The sequence below is a fragment of the Drosophila ficusphila genome, unplaced genomic scaffold (assembly GCF_018152265.1).
Source record: "Drosophila ficusphila isolate 14025-0441.05 unplaced genomic scaffold, ASM1815226v1 contig_791, whole genome shotgun sequence".
Lineage (NCBI taxonomy): Eukaryota > Metazoa > Arthropoda > Insecta > Diptera > Drosophilidae > Drosophila > Drosophila ficusphila.
In genome coordinates this window covers 22509716-22522780 of record NW_025064737.1, presented here as the reverse complement: position 1 = coordinate 22522780, position 13065 = coordinate 22509716, and the positions used below count along the sequence as shown (strand labels likewise).

The window sequence follows — 13065 nt, the reverse complement described above, 5'->3', positions numbered from 1 at the left end:
TATAGTTGTTTTCGTTCATATTTTTAGCTCTTGACTGCTAATTACTAAGATAAATATTTTGATCTTGGTACAAACACGCACGTATATAGGTTTTTTAAATATTATTTCTTTCTCCCTGCTAGGCAACCTTCACAAGGCCGTAACGCCTTAAAAGATGTTCCACGGATCGATGATTCCCGTGAATTTACCGAAAATGACAGATAATGATGATGGAGCTTGTCGCACAACATATTCTCATTAAATCGCACTCGTATCTCGGCACGGCATTCAGTCGCTGGCTCGGGATTCAATCCATCGAAGCGCATTACGCGCATTCGTTCCGCATTTCTCCTGCTGCCACCCATTGGCCCTCCCCCTTCCCACGCTCGACCTTGGGTTTGGGTCCCCCATTCAATCAGAAGCGACTCAACAGATTGCCTGTCGTTTGCCTGCCATTGGAGCTGAAGCAATTCCAATTCAATTTTAGCTGCGATGACGAAGCCGGCGACAACGGTTGCTCCAACAGGGATTTTCGCATTTTTTGTAAAAAAAAACGAAATGGGGGCGTGGTTCCTGGCCAGTACATTGTAAGCAATCAGTGGAGGTGGGGGCCAAAGCAAAATCTCCAGCTGTCAAGCGGGGCTGTAGATAAAAAGTACCTTCCATGCAGGACACTTTTCGGGGTCCTTTTCCCATCCTTACAAATTACACATACAATTCACGACCGGAACGAACCTCCAGCCACGGTTAATATGCTCTTACGGCTCGAACTCATGAGGAAATACATGTAGTACTTCCTACAGATACAGATAGGATAATAGCACAACTCAAAAATACCAAATATGTATCACTGTTTAATGCAAGAGATTTTTTTTTAAAGAATAAAGTTTATTATTTCATTTATAATCCGAAATAATCATAAATGTTATGGTGATACCTTGAAGGTCTATAATTGTGACCGCGAACGTATACACAAGCAACCGGTGTGAAGGACATCGTAAGTGAAATTGAACACATGGACTTACGGAAGAAAAAGAGGCATTCAGGCATATAACTTATGTGACTGCGTTGCGACAAACCATTTGAGTATAACTTAAAAAATGTTAAATTTCGTTTTAAATGTTCCACTTAAATGTTTACTGATTAGTTAATATAAAAATTTTATTTTTTAATTAAAATCGTTCCAGGGACGCGCATTTCAGAAACTGAAATTAAAAAAATTTTTACATATATGTAGTTTAAATTATTGTTGTGTGTTTAATTATTATATTATATATGAGATTTTCTATTCTATTTTGAGCTAAATATCCTTAAAGTTAAAACCCAACATTTTAACATAATTAGCATTGAATACAATAAAATATCCTGCGAAAAGTGACTCTTGAAATCGCTCGTCAAATTGGAATGTCAACAGAAAGAGGAACCATCAGCTAAAGGGAACGAAACCTTTTGAGAGCCCCACTTATCGGCTGCATTTGCGAAGCATCTTCGAATTGCTCGCCTCAGCGAGTGCATTCAATCTGATGGCTTGCCAGGTGCCCAGAATGTGGATATGGGATATGGACGTAAGTGCCGATGGGAAGGTGGACGGGTTTGTCGACTCAGGACCCGACTGGTTTCCACCGCTCATGTGACGCTGGCTGGCCAATCAATAAAATTTCACGGCGCAGTAATCAAAGCATGTGACATTAGCGTAAAGTTGAATGAGTCCGTGGCCCCGGGATCTGGTTAGGCTTTTGTGTGAAAGGCTGATATGATAGGGTCGCTCGATATATAAGCTCCTCCTTCATCTCTCCCCTCTTTGTGTTTTCCAAGCAGAATCAACAGTTTGTCGCCTGCTAATTTTAAACGATAAAGGGGACGGGGGAAAGAAGGACGCCAGCGAAGTTCACCTGCAAGTTTGTGAACATTTATTTTTGTGCAGCGCGCTTAGTGATGCGTTAGGGTAAACAGCTTGGGGGAGGCGGAACTTTCTACCAGTTTCAGTTAAGCGGGCCCGGTTTTTGGCAACGACCAACTTGGATTGCAAATCGAGTGGAAGACTTCAATGCGTTGGCAAACGAAAATAAGTTACCGCTCTCCTTCCTGTCTGCCAACATTTATTCTTGGCTCCGGCTCGAATAAATAGGGATCCTTGAAGTTCAGACAAAGGTCGCACTCCTTAGAAGGTATTCAGCGATTTGTGTCACTGCCAAGCGGCGAAATGGCCAAAAGGAAAGGCCCGGCGCGTGTTGGAAAGCCAAAAGTCGAGAGGAAGTCGAACAATTGGAAGCCGGCTAGAAATGGCGCATGACTCAGCCGGCAGCAACTGCATTCGGGCCAGAAGTGCAGGCCAAATTAAATGGAAACGCAAATGGAAGCAGATGAAGTAGGGAATTGTTTTGGCAAACTCAATTTTAAGCAAGTTTCCGCCAGAGTCCACTTAAATAAACATTGTCAAGGAAGGACCGGATTGGAACCAAGCCTGATTTTGGCATTTAATTAATGAACTTAGCGAGGAACTTTGAATAAAGACTTGGGCAACTGCAAATTGGAATCACATTCTAAACATTTTACAATTTTCATTGCATGGATGCAAGATTTAACAAATAGCTGATAAAATTTTCGAAAGCACATTCTATAACACATGAGTTATATGGTCTGGCGAATCCCCAACATGTCCTGAACCACCAACACTGACGCAATTTTCTGCTGACTGTCGCTTAAATTACAGCAGCATTCAGAGATCCTGCGTTCAGTAACGAAATCCGCTTTAGGAATTCATGTGGGGATAAAGCCGGAAAAAAGAAACGGCTGCCCCCTCCCTTGAATGGAAAGTTGAAATTGCTTTGGCCCAAAAGGCCAGCGAAACGGGGACAAGCGGGGGTTAACCGAGGGTGTTCTTTGGCTATTTGCAATATGCAAAATGCGACAAAATAGTTTGGGGGCCACGGCCACGCCCAGCCACTCGGCTGCCTTGGCTGCGTAAATAAACATTTAACTTTCTATTAGGATTTGCATGACAAGCAAGGGGGAAACGAAGGGAGGACGAGGACGAGAAGAGCTCGACAGGATTACCGCGACCGCAGCCAATTTAAGCAGACTCCTAAGGGGGAAAAGCCCGGCCAAATCTGATTGTGGACTAAACATGCTAATGGCATTATAATTATCCCGGGGAAGGCACAGCCACCTGCCCCGGCGATTTGCGAATTGCAAACTTTTTGCCACTTAAAGCAGCTAAATTGCATTGTGGCTGCAGCGGCTCCTCCATCGACTACTGTTTAAGCCGGAGCCCTCTGACATTAGCGTATAATCAGCATTAATGGCCAAGATACGGACGCATCATCCGGCGGATGGCAGCGGATTCTAAGGGCCATTGTGCTGGAGCTTCTGTTTTCCATTTGCTCCCAACCGGGGATTATATCCGCATCAGCTCAATGAAAAATTATATGCGTGCTGTACATTCATGAGGGTTCGTTTGGGTCGCCTGCAATGGGGATTACGCCCTTCTGTCCTCCTTGGGCGACATTGAAATTAGTTTGCATTATCGGGAACAACCGCTGACAGTTAATTGTTCTCCATTCGCCCTTGCTGCAACATTTATAAGCTTTGTTTACAGAGAAACATAAGAATATTGCTAAAAACAACTAAGTAAAGCACTAAAAACTAACATCATAACATTAAAATCAGTGGAAGTTCTGAAAACGATTATTCCAGAAAAAGAAATACTTATTTTATTACTTCAACTAAATCCAATAAAATGCAACCCTCAAAAGTTTTACTGAACTATAAATTTTAATTCGAATTTAAATCAGTTTAGCATTTCCCACAATTTTTCTCTCTGTATTCAACGTGATTATCCATTGCCCATTGTCAGCCACCTCATGATTACCTTTAGCCTCCGGAAAAACCTCTTGGCCGTAAGCGCAGAAAAATACGTTTACACGCCTCATTGTCCACATTATGTATACGCCACAGGCACCAACAGGCGACCTCGAATCAGCATCAAGAGCAACCGCCCGCTGATTAAGTGGGAAAATTTATGGATCCTTTTTGTACCATGGAAGAAGAACTCTTCTCGCTTGGCTCCGTTTTGTTGTTTGCGTGTCAACCTTTTTGGCCATATAAATTAAAAGCAGCTCAGTCTCGGCCTCAAACAACTAAGCCACTTGGCTAAAATGTCTGTGGCTTCAACTGTGTAACTAAAGTCGGTTCAGCATCATTGTCAGGCTCAGATAAAAACTTGAAATCTGCTGCGGGTGCAACTTTGCTCTATATAAATGCGGTCGGGCGGCCGAAAACCACTTTCTACTGCTCCGAACCGAAGTACTTTTCCTCGGATTTCCCTCTCCGCTTTTCTAAAAGGACAACAATGCAGGGCAACACGCAGAAGAATAAACAAACCAAGACCAAGGGCGACAGAAACAAGAAACAAAATGCGAAAAACAACTTGGCTGCCCACTTTCCATTTTCCGCTTTTCCTTTTCCCCTCCAAAGTCAATGGAAAAGGCAGCATGCCAGGCATAGTTTAGGCTGCAAAATTTATGGTGTTAATTCCAAGTGTAAGTGTTTGTGTGGGTGTGCGTAGATCATGGGGTGTGCTAGTGTGAGTGTGTGCTTGAGTGTCTCAATTCGGGACCCTTAGCTTACCACTTTGCACCATGAGCGGCAATAAGCTCACAGCAAATCCGAAATGTCTTCTCACATGGCGGTGAAATAGGAAAGGATACGAAAAGGCAAAATATTAAATGCTCTTTAGAAGTTGTAGTTAATATCGATAATAATAGCAAATATTAAAATAGAAAAAAAATAAAATAGAATAACAAAGTTAAGTAAAAAGGTTTTTGAAAAATTATAAAAGTAAACCAAACTCGAATCTTTCTGATCTAACTTCACTTTGACTTATAGTTTCTCCAACAACACTTATTTCGTTTTTTATTTTACTGAAAACACATCTTGCTTGCAAAACTTTTTAATTTTATTTTATAAAATTTTTTTGAGGATAATTATTAATTTGTACATGGAGCCTATGGATGTTGACGATCCCCTTGAACTCGAATCTGATATCCATAGACATTATAGTGAAAATCCTTTCCAGTGCACCTTTACCTGGCAAAATGTAGAAAGACAATATTTGCCTATTTTATTGAAGACTCTCGAGCACTATAACATTGGATTGGATACCAGCAGTTGGTGCGTCTTGTCGATGGACAATAAAATTGCGTATAACCCAAATGGAAGTCGAAAAACCGAAGACGATATTGAAATCGTTGCTAAAATTGACGAAAAAAGCGCGGAATTTATCTACAAGAAGGGCTTGAAACTCAATTATCTGGATTTTAACCTGCGATGCTCTCTTTCTAAAGATTGGAATCCTTAAGATTTAATTTATAAGTTTTAAAAAAATTTTACGTATTCAAAATAAATTACTAAGTTTTATACTAAATACGTTTTTAAAAGAATTTACACGCAAGTCAGGTGCCCAGCTCCCAAAGCTTATAAGAGCAACCCTCAAATTGATTGAATGCTGCGAATGCGAAACTTTTAGGAAGAAAATCCGAATAATCCATAATAAACACAAATATTACGAAAGTGATGACACCAGCTAATCCATCATGTCTCGTGCATCATAGTCGACCTTGAGTCCATTCCAACTGCCCCACAAAAGTATCAGACTTCCATTCCCAAGCGTATTAGGTGGCTGGTCGTCAGCGTAGTCAAGACTCTATTTATACTATCTTCATTCCTTTCCTCATTTTTGCCTACTTTTCTTGAAGGCTTTAAGGGGCTGGGACAGAAGTTCAGGTTCAGCAGACAGAAGGATACGTGGTTGTCGTCGCAGTCATCGGTGATTTATTGTTTCGAAAGTTTTCCTCCTCTTTGGGTCGTTGAAATGGCATAAAACTTTATTGAAATCCCAGCCACATCCGCCTCATCGGGAGCGCATCAATCAAGGCCCCCGTAACATATGTCGACAGATTGGTTAAATGCCACGCCCACTGCGGCAGCGCAGGTCCATAAAGAGGCCCAAATGGAAAATTGACTTTGAGCCATATAAATTAGAAAGCCATAATGAAGCAACCGGCAACCGGATCAAGCCGGACTGCAGTGAAATAATAAAAGTGCGGCAGAAGTAAAAGTAGAGTGAAATCTGCTCTTAAACATAAATGCCTGGAGCGGGTCGAGAAGGTCATTGGGGGTCGGGCGAAGCCAAGCGCAGCTGCAAACAATGGCATTTTAAAAGCTCCGGGCAGGACAAGGCCCGACTCTTTGCTCGACCTCAAAGCCACAGACAGACACAAAGGAAGGAGGCGGGGAAAATTCTGGGGGAACTCACATACAGATAAAAAAAATGTAACTTTCTGAGAACTAAAAACTCTATGCCTTAACCATTTAATTATGTTTAACTATATAAAATTAAAAGGTAGAGATTTTTTATTTTAGATTAAAAATAAAAAAAAATAAAATTTTATTGTTTCCCTATTTTTTCCGTGTAGATACCGAGTAAAGCGCGGACGGCAGACCTTTAAAGACAAACAGGGCAGCACGACGGTGACACAGCGGCACACATGGCGTATGCGTAATAACATTTTGCGTTACATTTGCTTTTTATTGCATACCGCAAGGCGGATGCCAGCCCTCCTGCTCCTTTGTGTGCTGCGGCCGCCTTAATTTCCGTGCCATGAGGCACGGTAAATGTAAATGTCATACGGCTAATGCGAAAACTTTAAACTGCCCAAACAAATGGGGACCTTCCGGGCCGCCAAATAAAAACTTTCCCAAATTCGTCGCGTCATCCGGACATTATAGCACATAATAATTGCCCGTAGCGCCTAACGAATAGCCACGTTCGTAAGCCTCGAGTGGCCTTTTTGACTGATTTAAGAGAGGTTACAGCCATTGTTTATAAGAGGCGTGTTGTCATGCAAGAAAACCACAGTTTAACTTATGTCGGCAAAGACAAACGATTACATTTTCTTAAAATATTTCCTTTTAAAGCTTTTGTAGTTGAACAACAAATACGAGACTGAAGTTATCCATGAAATAGTAAAGTATGTTGACTCCAACAGCATAAGGCAAAAGGGAAGTTAAAGCTGGATAGTTTTTCCGACACAGTACTTTCTGAAAACTGGCCAAAGGCAGACAGGCTCCATTGGGCAATCGAACATGGCTCACAATCGACAGTGGCGGAGTATTCCTCCCCAAAAAAGAGAGTCCCTCTGACGAATGTCAAGCACAGCCATCGGCGATGGGTAATTGGGAGGGCAAAGTGGCAGAGAGACTGGCAAAAAAGCAGCAAATTGTGTCATTTTCCGTTTATCTGTAGCCGAGTTTGTGTCTGTAAGTTTGCTGCTCAAACTCCCAATGAATAAAACTGGGAACGCGGCACAGAATAAGCGACGGAGTGGAATGCCACTGAAACGGAAGCCGCGATTAAATACAAATAAGGCATTAAGTGCAAAGGCGCTGAGGCGCATAATACAAATTGCGTCGATTGGGGAGCGACGGGGAAATCCAGATGATTGGGTGGGTGGTCCACCGAGCCTTGGGTGGCTGGAAGTTTGTCTGGATGGCCCTGATTGCCATGTTTCAGGCAGTCTCACTTGGGGAGAGTGTTCCTAAAAAGGAACACGAAACTACACTGTGTCTGACAGCCACAGAAAAACTTAATAAAATTCATAACCGTCTGAAAAAGTTTTATTTGTAAATTTCCACACGTAATTAAGTTGTAAGCTCATTGAGTCTCTCAACTTATATGTAGAAATGTCTAATAAAAAAAACTCCTGGGTTAGAAAGTCTTCTAGTCGCCCTCTTGTTGACAATTTTTATACATTTTTGCACAGTTCGCCTGCCAATTTATGCTGGCCAATTGCTCAGCCCGTAAGTAGGCAACGCTCTTTATTCCATTCGCTGCTATGCAAACTGCCTGCAGTAAAGGACGAAAATGGGAAGGACAGGACACGAAGGAGTGGATAAGACAGACAAAGACCATCACATTGCGGCTGGACGCGCTTGATGGAGTCATACATATAGACACGAACAAATATACAAGGAAAGCAGGAGGACTGGCAATTGAAAGTGGTCTGCTTAGTGGAAAAGCAAAGCTGGCCGGGGCTTTAAAAATTTATGAATGTGCTGGGTGCGTACTCCAGATGCTGGCGGGGAACGGGATCAAATCCAAGGCCGAGTCAATAGGTGCAAGTATGCCAATTTATATTTAGCTTCTCATCGGGAGCCCTTCATTCACAGACAAGCGCCCTTCTTTCACTATGATGTTCTATATTCTTATTTTTTTTGTCGAAGCTCGGCCAGCTGCACAATTTTGCGGTTCATTTAATATTTTTTCGTGTTGTTTACCTGGCCGTATGGCCAATTCTGTGTGGGCCAGGTCGAGTGGCAGCCAGCGGCCAGCGGGCAATGGCATTAGCATCGGCATTAGTGTTAGTCTTAGTATTAGCTCTGCCATTAGCCAGCTTCGCCGCGGGCTCTTTGAAGCTAACGAGCTGCCATGGCAATTAGGTTCGGGGGAGTCTGCCCCCCAAACCCACCCACACCCACACCCACACCACCACCTCACCTGTCGACAGGTTGCCCTCCGGTTTTCCATTTATATTTTATTGGCAAGAATTGTAAGCTGCCAAAAAAGTTGTGCCAAGCCATCACAATATGAATAAGTCAACGTTCGGTTTGCACTGGATTCGATGCCCCAGAGCAGCAGACTTGCAGCACTGGAGAACAATTTTGTGCAAAATCATTTTCAATTTGCTTAAGACGGAGAAAGGTAACCGATTAACATATTACTTTCACCAGACTTGTTCACCTCAAGGGAATATATATATAATATATATGGGAATGTGGAAGGTCTGAGCACAGTCTTTAAATTAAATTTTGAATACCTTCTAGAAAGCCTTTGTTGCAGGCAACTAACCCTCGTTTCCTTTGTTGAATTCTTAATCAAATTCTTATTTATTTAGTTTAAGAACACCCCTTTTTCGCTCAGTGTGGGTATGTGTAGTGGTAGGTGTCAAGCACCTGAGCGCGGCTCAACTCAACTCGAATCAGCTCGGCGCCCTGTCAATAATGTGTATGCATTCAGTTTGTGTGTGAAATCAACAGGGCGTGCAGTTCCAATTAAATCCAAGCATTCAATTACTGAAAAGGCGACAAATGCACACACCTCCACATAGCGTTTTTTGCAGTTCGAGATAAGAGCATGAAGTCCACATTCAAGCAAAGTTTTTCCATCATGCCAATACAAAAAATCGAACAAAAACGCGAGAATTGGCAAAACTTTGCAGGGGCTGTTGAAAGGAGTGTTGGCTTACAAGGTTTTTGGGACAGCTAATGGGTCGTTTTCGAGTTTAGAGAATTCTTTATTGAGGAAAAATAAACCCCAAGGTTATCAGGATACTGCACTTTTTCCTGGAAATGATTTTCTCCTTGAAATTGTTCCAGTTCGTGGACGCCTCGTGTTGATTTGATTAAAATTGACAGCCGCGAGTGCAAATGAAATCGAACCAAATCTGGAGGATGACATTCAGATGGAAACGACGGCAGCCGCGTTTAGACAAAAATATCCAGCTGGGGGGTTGGCCCCCGCATTTTTTATTCCATTGTTGTTCAGATGCCAAACTAGTTCCATATGCGGATGTTTTTCATTTAGAGCGGGCGGAAAAATATCCGTAAGGGTGCCATGTGTCTGTCGGCTCCGAAAAATCCATTTTGCATGTTGTATGCGGAAAAAAGAGCAAAAAACCATGAAGGGTAGGATCTGCCTTGTTGATTTCCGATTTCCATTTAGAGTATTGCATTTAAAAAATACTTTCAGTGGCAGATAGGAGGCCTTAAATTTATTTTAATTCGAAACATATTTAGAGAGCTTAACAAAATGTTTACTTTCCCTTTTTTCTTCCCCTGTTGTTTCCGAGGAATTGGCAAAGGTAACAAGCCTCGACCATTTCACTGCCCAATAATTCGATGCCGTATGCAAAGTTATTTTTCAGAAAGTCCTGGGCAAAGTTACCCTGTAAACAGCCCTTGATGCAATCACATCCGAATATATCACATGCCGCCTTGCCGCAGTAGGTTCCCACCAAAGCCTCTCCGTTGGCGCAAATCTTTATCTGGCAACCACTGCCGTTGCTCTTGGCCCCCACTGCACCGCAGACTCCTCCGCGGATATTAAAGTTAAGGATCGCCAGGGAAGTGCAGCAAGCGGAGCTAGCCACGTGGATATATGCCAACCAGAATACTGCGATTATAACCGGTCGCATGGTTAGCAATAACTGATGCGTTTCACCATAAGACACTGCTATTTATAAGAAGATCTGCACAAACAGTACTTAATGACGATGGGTATACTTTCTGCGAAGCACATTACACCATAAACACAATATAAACATCGTTATTGTTTACTTTTTCGTTTAGCAACCCAATCATTCGACTGAAGAGCTAATAAAATATAAAATAAATAATAAAATGTTGGTAAGCTAAAGATTATTAATTATTCTTCACAATTTTTATCTTCACGTTTAGAATGTATCAGCTTTTTGAAACATGAACCCTAAACCAGCTAAAAATAACCAAGCAAACAACAATCTCTAAACTTGGTTTCAACTTGACCATCGATTTGGACAAGGATCGAGTTTTTCTTGGGCACAAAGTTGCGCTTGCAGGCGAATATAAAAATGGAGCACACACTCTCGTCCACACACGCAGGAACATAAAATGTGGGCACTGATTACATTTGCATATTACGTATACGACGGGATATCGATGCAAGGGTTAGCCTCCTAACTGCTTTCCAACGAAGTGGAGTGTGTCTACGCAAGGAATTTAATTTGCAACTTTGCCTTTGGCCAGGCGGTGCCCGGGAAAAGTTGGTGTCGGGTAAACTTTGTCCTGCCGGTAAGCTACTGATCTAATAAAAGGACCACGACCCACAGTGGTCGGGCTTGTATGGAACCGAGGCCATAAATACTTCTAGATGTGCTATCGCTATGAAACTTTCACAAAAAATCTATAAAAATATTATAAATTTATTATAAAAAAATTGACCGGATCATACCACTATATCCTATAGCTTCCATAGGAACGATTGGATCAGTGGTGGCGCTTTGATGAGAGAGCAGTCCTAAAATCACTTCTAATGGTCAGATCAGGCTAATATTTATACTGTAAGTTATTTACAAGCATAGAACTATAATAAAAAAAAATTGGAGCGATTGCTTAACTCCACTCCCATGCCAACCTTCTCAAAAAAGTTATGATAACAAAAAAATAGTTTGTTTGTCGATTTTTTTTGGCTTATTGTATAGATATTTGTTCCGAAAATGTTCTCAAAAAATTTCAGATCCAAATTTAAAAAATTACAAGAGTTACGGGCCCTTACATGGAGCACATGTCGAACACCGGCCATTGCACAGTATTTGGGCTTGTATTGAGCAGCGGCCATAAGTACTTCTAGTTCAGTTATTGTAACGAAATTTACACCAAAATTCTAAAAAAATATTTTTAAATGTATAGTAAAAAATTGGCCATATCGTACGTCTATATCATATAGCTGCTATAGGAACGATAGGAAAGAAATAAGTATATAGTATGAAAAACGTTTTTGTTTTTCAAGAAATGTAAACCAAACTTACAGATTGTATGCCTGAACCAGTTTTAGAGAATTTCAATGAAATAAATAAATAAAAATATTTCAAAAAACATTACAAACACGAGCGACGAGGACAAAACAAAAGCAAAACTTTCCCTTGGCAAACGCTAAATGGCATCAGTATTTTCCCGATTATATAAACATCTGCAAATTTCTGCAGCTGATTTTAGGCATATAGTACCCTTAAAGTCAGACGAACACATTAACATACATACTATTTGTGGGATTTCGTGGCATCACAACTAAAACTTTAACTAAACATGAAAAAGATGTTCACAAAATAGTCGAAAAAGGGTTAATCGATCTAAAATACACAAATAATATGTAATTAGTCAGATAAATTTCATAAAACCAATTTTTTAAAGTTAATACCTTTAACTTTAAAATGCATTTTAAATAATTAAATTTGGTGAATTTTTGCGAACGTCCGACCACTTTGAACTTCACTTTTGTTTTCACGAAAAGCACTAAAACGCAGCTGCAGCAGCAAAATTGAAGACGTGTTCACACTTTGCATTATATTTTTAGAATGTCCCGTTAGATTTCCGGTAAAAACTAGCTTGCAATGACAAAATATGGATAATTTAGAGACAAATTATTAACATTTTGACTAATTATTTTAAAGTCGATTTTTCGATTTATGGCCTATGGGCGCAACCACTGTGCGACCGGGAGCCATGTGTGTGACACTTGTGGAGCAGCCAGCCAGCGGGATTATGCAGCTGCAGAGCTGCAGAACTTTAAATTATGTAATTCAACACGTTGCAAGGTGGGGAGGTGAGTGGGTAAGAGGCAGCCAGCAACATGCAACATGCAACGCACAGCGAACAACAGGCAGACAGGGAATGCACACACACATGGGGCACGTACAAAGTTCACTGGGGGAAAACGGATATATTGATGGTAAAGTAAAATAAAATGAAATAATATTTTTACCATTCAACAGCAAAATATATGTTATACTGAAATAATATTTCTTAGCTTATTATGAAAACAGCAATGCCTTGAATTGATTTAACATATAAAATGGAAAGCTGTCTTATAAAATGGTTTGTAAAATTTGATTTGTTTTATGAAGGAACCCACAAAGGCTCAAATTAATTTGATTTACTTTAATGTATTTTTTATCAGTGCCCGGATAAATTGTGGCCCTTTTACCCGCTTGCTGCTGCTCGCACTGTCGATGGATGAATATGCCCCACCTGGGATCCACGAATTTCAATTAACGTGCCAACACGAACGAGTTGCTCCCCGTGGCGCTTACCAGCCAATTCTGCACCTTCACCAGCTTGATGGCAAGCAATAAATTCGCCCGAAAAACAACTCACGCCAGTAAAAGCACCTACGCGGGAATTAAGGAGTCCGAAAGTATCCTACTTATCGCTGAATTTTGTAATCCCCACGCAATATATATTTCCAATTTCCACAGCTCACCCACATCCCCG

General features: G+C 41.2%; 1 protein-coding gene across 1 annotated transcript; it reads right to left on the bottom strand.

The window, feature by feature from the left end:
* Positions 1 to 9851: 9851 nt before the first annotated feature.
* Positions 9852 to 10232, bottom strand: LOC108088364 (protein Diedel). Its single transcript, XM_017186111.1, has one exon. It carries the CDS (start codon positions 10230 to 10232, stop codon positions 9852 to 9854), a length of 381 nt encoding a protein of 126 aa, XP_017041600.1.
* Positions 10233 to 13065: the final 2833 nt, after the last annotated feature.